The sequence below is a fragment of the Rhagoletis pomonella genome, unplaced genomic scaffold (genome assembly GCF_013731165.1).
Source record: "Rhagoletis pomonella isolate Grant_MI unplaced genomic scaffold, Rhpom_1.0 Rhpom_scaffold_00006, whole genome shotgun sequence".
NCBI lineage: Eukaryota > Metazoa > Arthropoda > Insecta > Diptera > Tephritidae > Rhagoletis > Rhagoletis pomonella.
In genome coordinates, this window is record NW_023458560.1 from 22,965,709 (window position 1) to 22,984,223 (window position 18,515).

The 18,515-nt window shown below is 37.9% G+C and overlaps 2 protein-coding genes across 5 annotated transcripts; one reads left to right on the forward strand and one right to left on the reverse strand.

Annotated features, from left to right (window-relative positions):
* Positions 1–2,871: 2,871 nt before the first annotated feature.
* LOC118740503 (V-type proton ATPase catalytic subunit A) lies at positions 2,872–7,194 on the forward strand. 4 transcript variants are annotated; one of them, XM_036472058.1, is made up of 5 exons: positions 2,872–2,971; positions 4,170–4,267; positions 4,338–5,035; positions 5,300–6,277; positions 6,346–7,194. In XM_036472058.1, the coding sequence occupies exons 2-5, from the start codon at positions 4,192–4,194 to the stop codon at positions 6,436–6,438; spliced, it is 1,845 nt and encodes a 614-aa protein (XP_036327951.1). In that variant the 5' UTR covers positions 2,872–2,971; positions 4,170–4,191; the 3' UTR covers positions 6,439–7,194. The 4 variants fall into 4 exon arrangements, with proteins under 4 accessions (XP_036327951.1, XP_036327952.1, XP_036327954.1 ...); XM_036472059.1 differs by having other exon boundaries at positions 2,963–3,052; XM_036472061.1 differs by lacking the exon at positions 2,872–2,971 and adding an exon at positions 3,672–3,691.
* A 4,447-nt stretch (positions 7,195–11,641) lies between these two features.
* On the reverse strand, positions 11,642–16,982 carry LOC118740505 (V-type proton ATPase catalytic subunit A-like). The gene is made up of 4 exons (XM_036472062.1): positions 16,797–16,982; positions 16,009–16,709; positions 11,799–12,776; positions 11,642–11,734 (listed from the first exon to the last, which is right to left on the reverse strand). The coding sequence occupies exons 1-4, from the start codon at positions 16,978–16,980 to the stop codon at positions 11,642–11,644; spliced, it is 1,956 nt and encodes a 651-aa protein (XP_036327955.1). The 5' UTR covers positions 16,981–16,982.
* Positions 16,983–18,515: the final 1,533 nt, after the last annotated feature.

The window sequence follows — 18,515 nt, forward strand, 5'->3', positions numbered from 1 at the left end:
TATCAAAAATGTCAAAATTCCTTGGACACACACGCGAAATAATGGCAATTTTTTCTTGACCGTTTTCTTAAGAGCTGGATACTAAGCTTTAAGGAAATTTGACTCAAGAAAATTTCTTAGCCATTTCTTGTACGTCATTTTATATGGAGTTTTTGCTTTTCTTGAGAGCTGCATACAGGCCTTAAAGCAAAATCTCCATATCAAATGGCATACAAGAAATGGCTAAGGAATTTTCTTGTGTAAAATTTTCTTGAAACAACACGCAGTTCTTAAGAAATTTGCTACGCTTTCTACTGCGGTTTTCTAAAGTTTTTTGTGTAAAAATAGCACAAGGCAACCCATGCTTGCAACAGAAATATATGCCCGTTCCATTATTTCTTGAGGAAAGAGTGAGACAACAGGCTGGTGAAGTATAAGATGTCAAAATTCCTTGGACACACACACACACGAAATAATGGCAATTTTTCTCTTGACCGTTTTCTTGAGAGCTGCATACACTGGCCTTATGGTTGAACCAAAAGATGCATCGCAACGTGGATGCGCGGATGATGTGTAATTTTGAAGCCACAAACAGAACAAAAAGTTTGAAAACTAATTCAAGTATGTTTTTATCACGTTATCTCAACAGCTGGTGTAGCCGAATGGATGCGTGTTCGACTTCCGTCTTGTTCGTCACGGGTTCAAAATCTGTAGCACGGACTTTATTTTTTATTTTTATTTTTTAATTCTATTTATAGATTCTATTTATAGTTTCGTAAAACGACATGCGACACATTACTTTCGTATGACAACGTTGTAGAGAAATTCTTGCCTCTTTTCGTGCGTAGGTTATAGGGGCTATCCACTACTTTTTGCATTCCCAAACATTACCCTTTTCCACGTCGAATAAAACTGAAATACAATGAATACAAGAATACATTGAAATAAAACTGATTATTCGTTAAATTTAGATTCTGCTTTTTATGCATTTTTAAACAAAATAACATAAGTGTAACGGTGTGATTATAAAATACAGATTTATAAAGATTGCCATATTTTATGATATTTTGTCGTATTACTCGGACACTGTTAAATTTATGCATGAGAACAATTTACTTTCAAAACTATATAGACGGATAAGTAGAAAGAAAGTTACGTATAAACGGGTATTTGCTTCAACCTAAGACAACCCAGTTTTTTAGTTAAAAGTACAGATTTTGGTGCCCATTTGAAATTTGGTCTGAGATCAAGTAGTCAAATATTTTGTATCTCAAATAAAATAAATTATAGTAGTATGAACTTGAAATTCTTTACAGAAGCATATCGTATTTTTTGATCCGTTTATAACCTGCTTTAGTTTTAATGAATCCGCCATTTGTTCACTGTAAATACTTCATTAAATTCTATATGCGGTGATTAGTACATTAAAATTTAAAGTACCCTTGATTTAAAAAAACAGCAAAGCTAAAATATAATTTAAAATGCGAGAGTTAGCAGAAAACCCATGTAAATCCAGTTAGAGAATGAATTTTATTAATTTTATGCACCTATTATTTTATCCATTTGTTTCCAGTACTTTATCATACAGTTTAGTATAAAATCTTCGGCCCTCGTCAACACTGAAGTTTATGAGGTCGTTTGCGCATCATATTTGCCTCGTAATTTTACGAGGGGTTCGTAAATAGATCTCCATACAAATTTTGAAAGTTCTTTTACGAGGCTCGTAAATTTACGAGCTTTTAGACGCTTTTACGAGTTTAAGGGAAAACCCCTATTTTATTAAAATATAGAGTATGATTAAATTAAAAGGTATATAGAAAAGGGTCTTTCTATTAAGCGTTCGTAAAAGAAAGGATGCATTTAAGAAATGTTTTATGTGGGATTACTTTTTTCATATATGCAATATATTATACACCTATCGACGGTTTTTAATCTATTGGCACATTGACCTGCATTCAGGCACATTTTTTCGGAAAATTTTGGCACAATTTAAAATTTTTGATTTTCCATCACTGGTGCAAAATGATTTTAATTTTTTGAATTTCATATGGCTGCTTTTACACAGTTCAAGTATTGAAGAGATGGTGAAAAGAAAACGGACGAGTACACACGCGTCTATACCGTCAAGTCGTTTTAACTTTCTTGCCATGCTTTTGGCATTTTCGTTGTTTCCCATTTATGGCCAGTTTTTCAGTGCACGGCCGTGGTTTAAACCAGCCAATCAAAATCAGCCAATCAATTGTCAGGCAGCTGTTCAATTTAAACTCAGTTTACTTAATCTAAGTTTAAACTGGCACTGAAAACAACCCCTTAAAGAACCAAAAACTTGAATTCAAGAGAATTGAATTGTGTAAAAGCAGATAGAAAACACCAAAGAGAATGAGCAAGAATTGCTTTCAAGTACTTGAATCATGTAAATCGGGTGTATGGAAATTCACAGAAAATAAAAAATCATTTTCCATTTAAATTGCTGGTGAAACCGATGTTCAAAACAGAAAAGTGTCGCCTTTGGGGCCTTAATAAAATTGTAATGCACTAATTTAGTCTGAAATCAAGTAGTCAAATATTTTGTATCTCAAATAAAATAAATTATTGTAGTATGAACTTGAAATTCATTGCAGAAACATATAATATTTTACGATCTTTTTACAACTTGCTTTATTTTTAATGAATTCACCATTCTTTCACTGTAAATACTTGATTCAATTCTATCTTCAGTAACTGGGGTAAATGGTGCATTAACATTTAAAGCAGCCCTGATTAAAAAATACACAGCACACAATGTCTGGCAACATCGAAGCTTTATACAATTTCGAAAGAGCGAGAGAATCAACGCTGAGCGCGAGCTTTTCGCTTGCTCAACTTCGGCGATCAGTGCGACATCGAAATTCGAAGTTCGAAACAGATTTGCTGGCGACGTCGGCGATTTTCACAGTTGGTCTTGTTCTGCTGGAGAAGTGCAACGTTCGTGTAGTTATTTCTATTGAAAAAAGTAAGTTTTGCCGCACCACCGTACAGTGAAATATTTTGTTTGCTATAAAAATCCAATTAGCGCGCATTACTAAGCAGAACGGTAATTATTTGGTTTAGCGTAGGGCAGACAATCAGAGTTTCTGATTAGATAATAAAACAGGGCGGTGGGCATTTGCTAGGCGTAAAATAGTTAAGCTTTTATTTCTAAGTTAATTGCATTAATGTAATCAACTAAAATATTGATAAGAACTGTGAAAAATGCTATGAAATTGTTAAAACAAACCAAAACATTAAACACAAATGTATATTTACAACTTAAATTTAAGATTTTAAGCAAATACCTTCATATCTACGCATGTCAGCTGACCTCGAGTGTCTTGTGATCGTTAGCAGCAAAACATTGTAAAAGGGCATAATTTTGGTTATTGGTATACAAGTGAAATATCGGTTTGTTAGTTTCTCCAAATGTGTTAAAAATGCATTTCAGTAGCAAAATAAATGGGTTTATTATCGGAAATTCAAAATGGTTGCCTGCGTAGTTCTTTCGCATTCGATCGTATTTAGTCAGCCGTCAGCTGACACTTGCAGATGACAGTAGTCTTGTGATCAACGTCAAATGCAACTGTCAAAGCTTCGAAGTTCGAATGTGGATCGTAGATTAGGCACATTCCACATTATTTTTTTTTTTACAAATAGGTATTTAATTATTTTGTGCGCTGTAAGGTTTTTAAAAGAAAAAGTAAGTAGTTTACGTGAATTTGGGCTTTAAAGTATTAAATTGAAGAAAAATAAAGATGTTATTGCCGCCCATTCGAATTCGAACATAAAGTTTCAACAAGTACAACACTTCATTAGCAGGTCACGTGAATACAAAGCTCTACTAATTAGCAATTATAAAATTTGGTTGCGAAGTTCTAAGTGGATTATTAATTTTCTTATACAAACAGTTATTAAAAATCTAAATAAACTTTGAAAAAAGATTGGGGAATCTCAGCAATTACGATCATTTCCTATCAGGTATACTTTGCTTCAGACCATGTGAATTCTAATCGGAATTGATAAGAGAAAGTGGTTAACATCTAATTCATTTAATACTGTCAGCTGACTGCGCATTTTTATTGGCTTCATTCCACCTGCTCCATAGTTATTCTGCAGTGATTCGCGATCACTTATTTAAAAAGTTACTCTAAAATTTGGTTTTTGTTTTATTTTCCTAGTTGAACATCAAATAAAGCCAAAATGTCGAACTTGAAGTGCTTCGATGATGAGGATAGCGAAAGCAAATATGGCCGCGTTTTCGCCGTGTCCGGTCCTGGTAAGTAGATGTTGCAGATCATTTGCACCGTTCTGGGAGCTTACGGTTTCTTTTTTCTAATTTTTTACAGTCGTCACAGCCGAACGCATGGCTGGTTCTGCTATGTACGAGTTGGTGCGCGTAGGTTACTTCGAATTGGTAGGTGAGATTATTCGTCTGGAAGGTGACATGGCCACCATCCAAGTATACGAAGAAACATCCGGTGTAACTGTTGGTGATCCAGTGTTGCGTACAGGCAAACCCTTGTCTGTCGAATTGGGTCCCGGTATTATGGGTAGCATTTTTGACGGTATCCAGCGTCCATTGAAGGACATTAACGAATTGACCGAATCCATCTATATACCCAAGGGTGTGAACGTACCCAGCTTGTCGCGTACGCAAGCATGGGAATTCAATCCTCTCAACGTTAAAGTCGGTTCACACATCACCGGAGGTGATCTTTACGGTATTGTGCACGAAAACACATTGGTCAAACACAAGATGATCGTTAATCCTCGCACCAAGGGTACTGTACGCTACATTGCTCCAGCGGGCAATTACATTGTTGATGATATTGTTTTGGAAACTGAATTCGATGGTGAGATCACTAAGCATACTATGTTGCAAGTGTGGCCTGTGCGTCAGCCACGTCCAGTCACTGAGAAATTGCCCGCCAACCACCCATTGTTGACTGGCCAGCGTGTGTTGGACTCGCTTTTCCCTTGTGTACAAGGTGGTACCACCGCCATTCCCGGAGCTTTCGGTTGTGGCAAAACTGTCATCTCACAGGTGAGTAATATGCATATTTATTTTGTAAAAGAAGTAGAATTATTTGCATTCGCGATGCACAATTGTGCCTAAAACTAGCAATTGCTTGTGAAAATGGCCTTTTTAAAACGGGCAATTGAAAATACGCCAAAACACAGTTAATTGAAACGGGCAAGGAGACTGTGAGGTTTACTTACGCGCTTAATGACTTCTCGTAATATTACATACAGAAATATATGTTGGTATTTCTTAACATCGCGCTAAACTCTTAACTATCTTTTGCAGTCTTTGTCCAAATACTCCAACTCTGATGTCATTGTTTACGTCGGTTGCGGTGAGCGTGGTAACGAGATGTCTGAAGTATTGCGTGATTTCCCCGAATTGTCTGTTGAAATTGATGGTGTCACCGAGTCTATCATGAAACGTACCGCTTTGGTCGCTAACACCTCCAACATGCCTGTCGCTGCTCGTGAAGCTTCTATTTACACTGGTATCACACTCTCTGAATACTTCCGTGATATGGGTTACAACGTATCTATGATGGCTGATTCTACCTCCCGTTGGGCTGAGGCTCTTCGTGAAATTTCAGGTCGTTTGGCTGAAATGCCTGCCGATTCTGGCTACCCAGCCTATTTGGGTGCACGTCTTGCCTCCTTCTACGAGCGAGCTGGTCGCGTTAAGTGTTTGGGTAATCCGGAACGCGAAGGCTCGGTGTCTATTGTCGGTGCTGTATCGCCCCCTGGTGGTGATTTCTCCGATCCTGTCACCTCTGCCACTTTGGGTATCGTACAAGTGTTCTGGGGTTTGGATAAGAAATTGGCCCAACGTAAGCATTTCCCCTCGATCAATTGGTTGATATCATACTCGAAATACATGCGTGCTTTGGACGACTTCTATGAGAAGAACTTTGCGGAATTCGTGCCATTGCGTACTAAGGTCAAGGAAATTCTGCAAGAAGAAGAGGATCTGTCTGAAATTGTACAGTTGGTCGGTAAAGCTTCGCTGGCCGAAACCGATAAGATTACACTTGAGGTGGCGAAATTGTTGAAGGATGATTTCTTGCAGCAGAACTCCTACTCCTCATACGATCGTTTCTGCCCCTTCTACAAAACAGTGGGTATGTTGAGAAACATAATTACCTTCTACGACTTGGCCCGCCACTCTGTCGAATCGACGGCGCAGTCCGAGAACAAGATCACATGGAACGTTATCCGCGAAGCTATGGGCAACATTATGTACCAGCTGTCCTCAATGAAATTCAAGGTTAGTATGAGTTTTTTCAGACTTTGCATGCTTAAAAGAAATTTTTTAACTCGCATTTTGCATTACAGGATCCCGTGAAAGATGGTGAGGCCAAGATCAAGGCCGATTTCGAACAGCTGTATGAAGATCTGAACCAAGCCTTCAGAAATTTGGAGGATTAGGCTTCTTAAGCCATTCTACACAAATTTGCTTTAATTTTAAATTAAAACTTAAAGACAAGGAGCCTATCATAATGTTATATAGATTAATTAATCGAAAATCGTGTAAATGTGTCATTCCAAACAGTAATGAAGCAGCATCAAAAGTGGCACAAAATATTCCTTTATAAAAACAAAATCATGCATTCCACATTTTATGTGTTAAAAAAAGCAGAATTAAAACGCTAGCTATACCATCGTTTTTCGATGAAAATGTAAAACCCAAAAACATTCCCAACACGTTGGTGTTTATACAGTATATTAAGTGAAAAATAAATTGTTAATTCCAGGCAACAAAGTTAAAATACACACGAACGTCCTAATATGTACTTGTAATATTATTGTTAACATTTGTATTTCTTTTTTGGAATATGTACTATGTGCATTTATTGTTTACACGCACACTTATATACAAGCAGAAGATATACAAGTATAATGGATATTTGTTACCCGCAAAAATGCACATTCGATTTACAGTATACATATAAATGCTAAACAAGCGGATTAAATACCAGCTTACATACACATATTTGCATACCCGTAGTATTATTTGTTTAAATGAATTTCTTGTTTGTCAAAATCTAAATGTATTGTTTTCGCTGCTAAAAGCTTACGTTTCGTTTGTTGAATGTAATGTAAATAATTTACCTTATTGAAAATGTATTGTGAAAAGTGCATTCTAAAATAAAAACTTGCAGCCTCTAGCTATATTTTACAGTACAGCTATCTTCCAGCTATATTTAATTTCTACCGGTGAATATGCCGTAGCGCTTGGAGAATATAGTGGTAATTTAGTAGCCAATTCATTTAATATTCGGTACAGGTGACATAAAAGGCGTTATGTTTTGTAACAACAAAGAAATTATCCAAAGAGTTTTAAGGGGATGAGCTGGAGTTATAGTCCTTGGCCCGACTGTCGAGGGAAAGATGCGTAACGTGCATAAACTGCGGTTTCGCTCGAATTTAGACTTCTTTCATTGCCAGCTTTGATGCTCTTGTACAATTGCAAAAGAATTCTGTTTAATATTTCAATAGCATACCTTCCATTTTATGAGAGCTTAAAGTTAAAAGTAAAAGAAGAAAAAAGCAACTAGCACAACCTTTACAATTTATTACGCGAAAGTGCTAAAATATTAAAAAGATTTAAACTCGCCACATTGTGGGTCGTCAATAAATTTCCGGATCCTACCAACAAACGCTTCTTCTGTTCAAGTAAGCCGCTCAGTAGGTGAAGTGAGTGCTTGTGGCATTTCACTTTGCTAAACATGACACGTCGCCACCAATGCATGTTTATGCTTTACACACATACATACATATGTACACACATACCTATGTATTTATTTCCACCTCCCCTACCCGTTCAACCTACATGTTCGCAAAAAAATGACCACAATAAAAATAAAATGCTCACGTCAACAAAGAAAATTTAATTTCCACATCAAAATCTACAGGAGTGACGAAGGGTACACTATGTGGTCAGTTGGGCGCTTGAGTTTGATAGCGTAATAAACCAGCCATGGATGGTTCCACCACTTCTGGTGACGGTCGTGTGTGTTAAATTGGAAAGAGCGGTTGAAAGGCCAGTGCCAGCACAAAAATGCGGAGATTTGCTATAACTGCCGGACTTATTTGTAGGCATGGCGCTTAATGGGATAACAAGTGGATAACAGTGTAAAAGTCTGAGGTCTATTCAAGTTAGTTTTCGTTGTACCTAATGTTTCCATGCAGCAAGCAAGTTTACGCTGGATTCCAAAATGTGTGGGCGGCTATTAAATGGCTTTTACTAAAGCACCCTGAGACGCTTTCGAATAGTTTTTCGAAGGTTTTTGCTGATTCTATGTATTCATTCATTTTTTACTATGCGGGTATAGCATAGGAGGGTTGTACATGTAATACTAAGCATATTTGCCGAAGAAACTATGGGTCTAAAAACAATTTAGAGGAAAATGCTACGAAACCTATTTTCACAATTTGGTTAGCTTTAAATTTATGTTAGACCCAAAATTTCTCGGAGAAAATTTGCTTAGAATTCCACGTAGAATCCTTCTGTGCTATAAGCGCATAGTCGAAAAAATCGTCCATACAAATTGACCCGCCCTAATGTACCTACATATGTACATGGCAATTTAAAATTCATTTCAGACTTTAAGGCAATTTAGTTGCCATTTTGAAAAGCAAAGTAAAACGCTTACTATTTTTGAATACATTCGCTATCGATATTGTTCCTTTACTGTATTCGACAGATATTTTGGCTATTTCGAGTTCCGGTTCAATTGAGTCGCATCAAACCAAACGAGGCAAAATGCATACATACATACAAATGTCTATCTTTGCATATACATATATTTGAATGCATACATATTTGTTTGTATATGTACATACATATATGCTATACAAAGGCATAGGCACCGTTAGAGGAGATATACATACGTAGATATGCAATAAATGTCAGGATATATAGTATATATTTGTATTCGAAAAAGTATTTTAGGTTTACATATGCACACCGATTGTATACCATTTTTCAATGCCGTCTATACATCTGTATGTGCTGTTCTCTAGTGTGAAATTAAATTTTTGGTTGGTAAAAATGACCAAGTACAAATCGGTATGAAGGCCTCTGGGCCTTTTTGGTATATACATACATATACTTATGCACGTATGTAAAGGAAATTTATACAGGTTAGAAAGATTTTATACCAGGGACATAAATGTTATAAGTTTTATCGGAAAAACGTTGTTCCATAACAGTTATTAATTAAGAAATATTTTTATTTCGCCGTTAAGAGTTATAACCTACCGTTTACTTTTTACGTTGCCTAGTAACTGTTATGCAGGAGAAATATGTTTTCCGTCACCAATAAGAGTTATTTACACCGTTTACTTTTTACGTTGCTTGATAACTGTTATTATCCAACGTTTATTTTTACGTTGTCTGATAACAGTTATTTCACTCCTCCTCTTTTATTTTCATCATCTTTTCTTCCCCATCTCCGTTTTCGTCAATATTCTTATATTACAACGTTTATCAGACAACTTAAAAAAAGAACGTTGGATAATAACCTTGGGTTATAACCCTTATCGACGAAAAAAAAAAGCTCTGATCCAACACTTTTCGTGTAAAATTCTGTAAAAATGTCAAACAGCAAAATTACTCTCTGGAGTGAGTAACAACAAAAACTACGGGAACAGAAAGAGCATTTTTCCTGTTAAAACGTCAACCAGTGATCGCTTAACACTTTTCATGATTTTACCAGAAGAAAAAGTTCGGGTAAAATTTTGCAACTTCATTACCTACACAACTCTCCAAAAATCGCTCTCATTTACAGGATTTTGGAGGAATTTGGAGTACGGGATCATTTTTCCTGTAACTTCCTGCAAGTTCGTGTAAAAACCTATAAGTTCAAAGAGTACTGGATCAGAGCTAATATTTTGCATCTAATAAGAGAATCTGAAGAATTTTTTGGGGAATGACATTGGAGTGTCCAGATATGAATCTGGATCGTCTCTGTTATGTACATCCGACTGGGAACGAATCCAAATTACTCTGATGTTTTAGCAGAACTCAATCCCCTATTCGTTTCGACAGGGGATGTCCTCTTCATCCTCTGACACGCCAAGTCTAAAAGCGCTAGCAGTCAACGACGTAGCGTAAATGTATGTTGACGTATGTACGTAGCAATATATCAAAGTTACTCGACGTCGATGCGCGCAGTCCTTAGAGTTTCCGGCGTCGGAGTTATCGGGTCAGAGGTGATGCGAAGAAGTTTTGGGTGTTGGGACGATCCTGCCGCCAAGCTGAGCAAGTGTTTGCCACTTATGAGTTTGACCGAGACCAATGGTAGTAATTTATCGCAAGTGGCAGTGGTTTGCGCTGCGATATTAGGCGTACACGCCGAGTTCTAGTAAAATCTCCTTGGCCTTCGAGAATAGTGCAGCGGTGGATTTTGGCTGTGAAGAAAGTTGAAAGATCGGTGATATGGCGAGTGTTTTTGCCGCAAAGGCTCTTGTTGTTTGCTTCCATTGTCATGATAAGAAAATCATCTGCATAGCCTGCCCAGTTCACTACAGCTGGCGGCGGAGGGAGTTTGGTCATGTAACTTGGCTTCTGTATTACCCATCTTAAGGGATACTACGTGGCTTACACTTGCACAAATTTAAATGATGATTGGCCTCCACACAGATTGCTGGTTATCTACCTAATCGTCCCACTGGAAGTGATTAGCCCTGGATCTCCTGACAGAGGGTTGCATGGTGGGCATTGCTTTATCAGTGCCAGGCAGCCATTAGCCTCGTGAGGCTAAGTGCCCTAAGTGTGAGTTGTGTATGTGTGTATTTTGCCTGGCACGGGTTTAGACCCTCGCTGATCTGTGTGGTGATGGTGTATGGAGGTGTTTAGTTAGGCTGGAGAGGTGATGTCTTTCCATTGTTTTTGCCACAGGGAAACATAAGGGAGATGGATCTATACCATTCTCTTCCCATTCTCCGCCTTCTTTCCTGGCTTTAGAATGAGAATGATCTTCTGCTGTCATCAAATTGGTCAGTGACACGTCCTAGTTTTTTTCAGAATCTGCACGAATATTCCGTTCGGTCTTAACGCCTTATATGATAGCTATATTTGTCTCTCTTGAGTACACCACATTCATGTGTCTCGTATGCGGAGCTTGTGTGCTTTACTTAGCATACAGCGGCAGAGTTTGTTCCCTTCAGATGTAAAATTATTCGCTGTCTGTAAGTAAGGGCGACATTGTTTTTTTTTTTTAGCTGTAAAGGTCACCCACGATCCTGGTAGCAGCATCTTTATTGATGGTGCGAAACGTGGAGTCTCTTCGGAAAACTTTGTACTCGTTCTGACTCTGGGGGCTTGAATCGAAATGAAGTTTGGTTTCCTGAACTGCAGCGACTATGATAACCCCCTCCGGTTTTTATCGATGCTGCACCAAACGGGGCTTTGTCACTTTTTATCACTTTTTTGTCACTTATCTGCGAAAGTTGTTGTCATTCCAGCATGTGCGTCCTCCGAACTTATAGCAAGCTACCACGAATTTAATAGTAAATTTAGGATACAGATTTTTTATTCCGACTCTCTATTATATTCTACTAAATGGTTACTTCAAAATAACAGATAAGGCATTATGCATTAAAAAAAAACGATTACCAAAAGAATTTATTCCAACAGGCGACTGAATGCATACTGCATTTCATCATTCAATCTTTTATAATCACTCTTGATTCTTCGTTCTCCCTCTTTTTGTGGGTCCTAACAAGGAAAGAAAATACATCGCCCATTATATCTCCTTTACTTTAATGTAATTCCTACTCACCTTGAATTTCATCGATGACAGCTCGTACAGTATATTTCCCATTTCTTGGCGTATCTCATTCCATGTAACACGATTCTCTTCCGTTGTTGTTGATTCGATGGCATTGCGTGATAAATCGTAGAAAGTCATTATATTCTTTAGCATGCCCACAGTCTTGTAGAAAGGACAATAATGATCATACGACGAATAGGAATTTTGTTGCATAAAATCGTCTTTAAGCAGCTTTGCCACCTCCAGCGTCAATTTATCTGTTTCGGCTAGTGACGCTTTTCCTACTAGCTGCACGATTTCTGAGAGATCCTCTTCTTCTTGCAGTATTTCCCGTACTTTTATGCGCAGAGCAACAAATTCTGGGAAATTTTCCTCGTAATATTGATCCAGTGCGCGCATATACTTTGAATACGAAATCAACCAATTGACAGAGGGAAAATGTTTACGTTGCGCTAATTTCTTATCTAAGCCCCAAAACACTTGCACAATACTGAGTGTAGCTGAGGTGACAGGATCTGAGAAATCACCACCAGGTGGCGATACAGCACCGACAATGGAAACGGAACCTTCACGCTCGGGATTACCCAAAGTTTTTACGCGACCAGCACGCTCGTAAAAGGAGGCCAGTCGTGCACCCAAGTAGGCTGGGTAGCCAGAATCGGCAGGCATTTCAGCTAAACGACCTGAAATTTCACGCAGAGCCTCTGCCCAACGGGAGGTGGAATCAGCCATCATAGATACGTTGTAACCCATATCACGGAAGTATTCAGACAGTGTGATACCAGTGTAAATAGAAGCTTCACGAGCAGCTACAGGCATGTTGGAGGTGTTAGCGACCAAAGCGGTACGCTTCATGATGGACTCGGTGACACCATCAATTTCAACAGACAATGCGGGGAAATCACGCAATACTTCAGCCATCTCGTTACCGCGCTCACCACAGCCGACATAAATAATGACATCAGAATTGGAGTATTTGGATAAAGCCTGGAAAGGCGAAGGGAGTTCACTCTAACTCTGCTTAAATAAAAAAGTTTCTGAGAACACAAGGGTTTTCAGAATTGAAAAACTTAGACATATTGCCAAGATTGCTGTTTACAAATTAACTCGGGTAATATTAGTCGCGTTCCAGATGCTTCACGATTTGCAGGTTTTTACAGGAGGCCGTTCCAGGTGTAATGGAGAAAACAGTTGTTCCTGCAAATCCTGTAAAACCTTCAAATCGTGAAGCATCTGAAACGCAACTATTACCTGTTATGCTTCAGGAAGCCTTTAAGGTGGTTTTTCCGATTTTGATACCAATTTTTAGAGGTCGCCTAAAACTGAATCACGCCCAGCTTAGCTGGAGGATAATTGAAGTGGTTTTTATTCCTAAAGCGAGAAAACGTGGACGCAACAATGTTACACAAGGCGTTTGAGATGCCCTTAGCTCTTCATATTATGAACAAGGGGTCCAATTGATCGTACTCTCAACATGTCTACCTAAAAGGAAAATCAGCGAATACTCGTCCTTCATGGTTCGCACGAATGAGAACTCGCACTACTTCATACAGTTAACTATGCGTCCTTTATAAATATTGAGGACGCCTTTAATAATTTCAGTGTAGGTTCTATACATGGGGCGCTTACAGAAGCATCGGTCGTGGATCGCTTCTCCGTTAAGGAGCAAAGTAACCCATGAAGAATTAGGTTCTCACTGCCAGTCCGTATATGCGGTGAGGACTACTTTCTCCACCACTGTGTATATATATTACTCGTGCTTTAAACAAACTAATACCTAAACCTAAACTCCCCGAAAATAAACGTGGTGGCTTATGCCGTCGATGTAACCATACTTGCATCGAGCCAATTTACTTCGGTTATAAGCGAAATTATGGAGTGCACTCTAAAGAAAGTCCGTTCTTGTGCTATATTCGGCCATTGTGAATTCGAAGAAAAATAGCGTGAATCTATTTATGTACAAATAAGACAAAATTGCCAAATTACACGCAACCTAAATTAAAGTGGACAGCGCTGGATCTTCCACAAAGGTTTAGATTTTGTCTTTATTCCAACTTTAGTTGGAGGCTCAGCACTGAGGAGCAAGCAAGCATAGGTAATAGTTGGGGGATTGAAGCCAATGTTTGTGCACTAGATCTACACGCTAATAGTCTGAGCCAGGGACCGAAAATAACAGTTATTTTTTTTTTAAGTCACCTTGGCCAAATATTTTTAAGCTTGAAATAAAAGTCATTTCCAGATAATAAAGAAAACCGCTTATCCAAATTAAACAATTTTGGTACCAAATGAAAGAGGACGAAAATAGCTTTTAAAAGGAAATAACGAACGAAGGTTACCACCTCTATTTTTTTATAATTTAATACAATAGATTCATATATCCAACCCAAGGTTGTCGCGGCTTTCCTCGTTTACACATTTCGGCTATTTTTGCCCTCTTTCATTCTATACCAAATTTGTTTAATTTGGATAAGCGGTTTGTTTATTATTCGGAAAAGACTTTTAAATATTTCAAACTTAAAAAATATTTGGCCAAGGTGACAAAAAAAAAAAATAACTGTTAATTTCGGTGCCATAGCTATACTATCTCATGAACTCTAACTACTTAGTTATCACATTCTTAAAAAAACTTACCGCAATTCAGAGGTCGGCTGCTGTTAGTGCGACTGGTGAAAAGAGATCCTGACCAATGGAGGTTCAGGAAAGGTTACTGGATAGAAGGGCCATTCGGGCACAGTGCCATTCTAAAGAGAATCACAACTGAAGTAAGTACCCTGCCTAAAGACTAGAACAATCACAAACATAACACAACATTCTTAGTGCTTATAATTTAACAGCAATCTGAACAATCTGAAGCTATTATTTCGCCCATCGGACGACGTAAACATATTCCAGGAAGAAACGTTTGCGATTGGGTCGCAATATGTTGAGGACTGTAAGTGGCGTGAGGAGGGTTGGTCTCAATTTCTGTTCGATTCGAAATTAGTCTAACACGGGTCTCGGGACATCAGAGTCATAAACAATAATGAAATAACGGATGAACTAGCGAGGTGTAGCTCTGTATTGGCGTCTCGCTTAGGGAAATAAAAAGCCGGAAAATAACAAAATTCACCATACGAAAGTAATGCAGAGTTGCGGTTTTAAAGGATCTTCGAGGCTTACTAGCCCGATCTGGAATACCTACGGCCTACCAATTCACGGCTGTCACCACAAGACACCGCTCCGTGGGTGGCTGGGCTAAAAGGATCGGCATACCTTTCAACAGGTTCTGCGGCAGCTGTAAGTATCCGCGCCCCAAGGAGATATTTGAATACCTTCTCTTCGAGTTCCCAGCTCTTACAAGAGCGAGGCTAAGCCCATTGCAGAATGTTTTAGAGTACTGTTGCCTCTCTCCGTACGATGTAGTGAAATTGATCAAAGCTGCTAAGTGACTCTAGGATCGAATGAGATTGTGGTTTTAAAATGAGTAAAATTAGTAAGAAACCACCAAGTAAGTTAAATAACCAACTCCGAATACTTGGAACAAGTAAAAATAATATTTAAAATACTTAAACATTAGGATAAGTTGGAGAACGCTTCACATCGTATATTCTTTTTATGTGCAGGTAAATACTAGCGTGATTGACTCAGTTTTTCCAAAGCGGGTTTTTTAAATATCTATTCAGGTTTATTCAATGAATAGGGTGGCGACACCGTAATAAAAGGATTAAGTCCCATAATGTTCAGGTCAATTCAGTAGATTGCGTCTGTACGGCCGTTTCGATTTTATAAATAATTATTATTTTTAAGTGGAAAACAAAACTCAATAATAATTTGTATTTTGAGCGAAAAAATAAAAATCACGAAATAATCATTATTTGTGAACAAAATATAAAAATAAATAATAATAATTTCCGCTGAACGAAAAATAAAAACTTAATTATAATTATTATTTTTAAATGAAAAAAAAAATAAATAAAAATCATTAAATAATGATTAAAGGCTAATTTCAATTATTTTACTCATAATGATTACCACCCTGTTTTTTGGTCAGGACTTTATACTAACTTGTGAATTTTCACTGTAAGAAAACTATGTGAAATAACGCCGTTTTATCCGGTTTATTGTTACTTTTTTTTCAAAGTGCAATTTTTTCGATTAACCCGAAAACCGGTTTTTAAAAAAAGGCGAATGATCGAATACTCCCTGAGATAATTTACCTTTATATAGCTAAAATATTTACCTGTGATATAACGGTTTTTCCACAACCAAACGCACCCGGAATGGCAGTTGTTCCACCCAAGGCACAAGGAAAAAGTGAATCCAACACACGTTGTCCGGTCAGCAATGGATGATTGCAAGGCAGCTTTTCTATAACAGGCCGTGGTTGACGTACCGGCCAAACTTGCAACATGCTGTGCTTAGTCACAACACCATCAAACTCAGTCTCGAGTACAATATCATCCACTGTGTACTGACCGGCGGGCGCTATATACTTCACAGTACCTCTTGCACGTGGATTCAATAGTATCTTATGATTTACTAATGTGTTCTCTTGTACTGTGCCATAAATATCACCGCCAGTTAAATGTGATCCTGCGACAATCTTTTTTGTTGGCTCAAACTGCCAGGATATATCACGCGATAAACTTTTAACATTTACGCCCTTAGGAATGTAAATTGATTTGGTGAGTTCATTTATGCTTCGCAGCGGGCGTTGTATGCCGTCAAAGATGCTGCCCATTATACCGGGCCCCAATTCCACCGAGAGTGGTTTACCCGTTTTGAGTACAGGATCACCCACTGTAATACCTGAAGTTTCTTCATACACCTGTATCGTAGCCATTTCACCTTCAAGCCGTATAATTTCACCCACTAGTTCAAAGTAACCGACACGTACCAATTCGTACATGGCTGAACCGGACATATTCTCAGCGGTAACGACTAAGGAAATGTGAGCAAAAACAAGGGGGAAATACTCCATTGTTCATACATATGTACATATATTTTAAGCGATAAATGAACATTTACCAGGTCCCGAAACTCCAAATACGCGTCCATAACTGGTTTCATCTACTTCGAAGCGTCTCGTATCCACCTCGCTTGGTGTCTTTTTTAGAGTTTCTTCACATATACATTCGGGAGGAGGTGCTACGCATCTACACTGGTTTTCAACGGGTATTGATCCATAACAAGTGCACCACTCTGACGACATAGCGGAAAAATTTATATTCTTAATAATTTATTTAAATTTTTTTCTTATTTCCGCCAACGATTTTATGTTTTAATTTTTTTGATTTTTATGAAAAAAGGAATGTCATTTTTGTAATTTGAATTTTATGGCGGGTGTGGATATGATTTTATATTATTAAATTTTGTCGAAACCCTGTGTCCAAATACACACTTATTAGGCGTTTAGATACATGACTCATGAATCAAGGTTTAGATACACCACTCAAAATATAAAAAATAATTTAAAAAAGGATTTTCTCTATATACTCAACAAATTTGTGTTGTGTGTCTTGTTGTTGTTGCACAAAAATTGTACGCCACTTTCGAATAGCAGATGATATTTTATAAGAAGGAAGCGACATGAGGAGTTGCTTTATACGAAGGACAATGGTTTGTTTTGTATATCAGGTTCGAGTGCGGATGAGAAGATGTTTTTGAAGTAGCTGAGGCTTGCCGTGGACATAAATTGATGTTTCAACTCGGATAACGGCACTCACATCGCTGAACTTTGTGAAGTGATTGTTCTCGATGAATACCGTAAATACCATCCAACTTGCCTAGGAAGTTGCTCAACTTCAATCAGGTTCCTGATGGAGTGTGTTTTATGGTGGCAAACAAGCCAAAATTGCTTGCTAGGAACAAATGTGTGTGCTCTTCTAAGGACCTTTAAAGAAATCGCTGTTTTGGCGGTATTGAAGTGCCCGCAGAAAGAATCCTGCAGTATTCCGGAGGTTAACGATCGACGCGATTGGTATATTTTTGTGGTGAGTAAGCCGTTGTAGATAAGGCATAAGTGTTTTTCAGAATCTTTTTTTTCCTTACGCTGACGACACACAATCAGTTTTGCCTTTCAATTTCCTCACACTCATTGCTTGTCAAAAATCATCAAAATTGAAAGTCATTACGTAGGCTGCATTCAATTTGAGAAGCAATTTCATTATCAACATGTCGTCTTCAAGAAAACAATGTAACTAACTAGCTTCTGAAGACCCATTTTCCATTTTTAATTCCATTGTAGATTAACATTTTAGCATCCAGAAGCTTAGTATTTTTTTATTTTCAAATAATTGAAAACAAAATTGAAACTCAATTGAAAGGGAAAAATTGAAAGCAAGTTGCCCAGTCCTCAGAGACTATATAACTTACAGTCTAAACCCAAAACTGGCGAAACTTTTTGGTGGGAGGTGGTAGTTTACTGGTATGTACTGACAGCCAAGCTACCTTAAGTCCTTGGCTAACTCTCTAACTACTTTAAAACTAATTCGGTAATATAAGAACTTGCCTTAGGCTGAGTGACACGTCCGGCGAGAGTACCTCGTTAAGGTTGAGATGTAGATGATCTTTTTGCACGCTCCACTTTCTATATATTGCCTCAGACATAATGCAATTAGAGCTGTAGCAAACCGTATGTATGCGTTACTGAGTAACGGGTACAACCCTTGGACTCGAAGTACCGAATCGTTACTCACATAATAATCTTGTTACTCGCATGTTGCGTATATGCACCATTAACATGAA

Bases quoted from the DNA above. Each gene is read 5' to 3' on its own strand.
- LOC118740503 (XM_036472058.1), top strand. From the start codon at position 4,192: ATGTCGAACTTGAAGTGCTTCGATGATGAGGATAGCGAAAGCAAATAT. The intron at 4,268-4,337 runs GTAAGTAGATGT...AATTTTTTACAG, and splicing joins TTTCGCCGTGTCCGGTCCTG to TCGTCACAGCCGAACGCATG. The intron at 6,278-6,345 runs GTTAGTATGAGT...TTTGCATTACAG, and splicing joins TGTCCTCAATGAAATTCAAG to GATCCCGTGAAAGATGGTGA.
- LOC118740505 (XM_036472062.1), bottom strand. From the start codon at position 16,980: ATGTCGTCAGAGTGGTGCACTTGTTATGGATCAATACCCGTTGAAAAC. The intron at 16,710-16,796 runs GTAAATGTTCAT...ACATTTCCTTAG, and splicing joins ATTTGGAGTTTCGGGACCTG to TCGTTACCGCTGAGAATATG. The intron at 12,777-16,008 runs GTAAATATTTTA...TCGCCTTTCCAG, and splicing joins GAAAAACCGTTATATCACAG to GCTTTATCCAAATACTCCAA.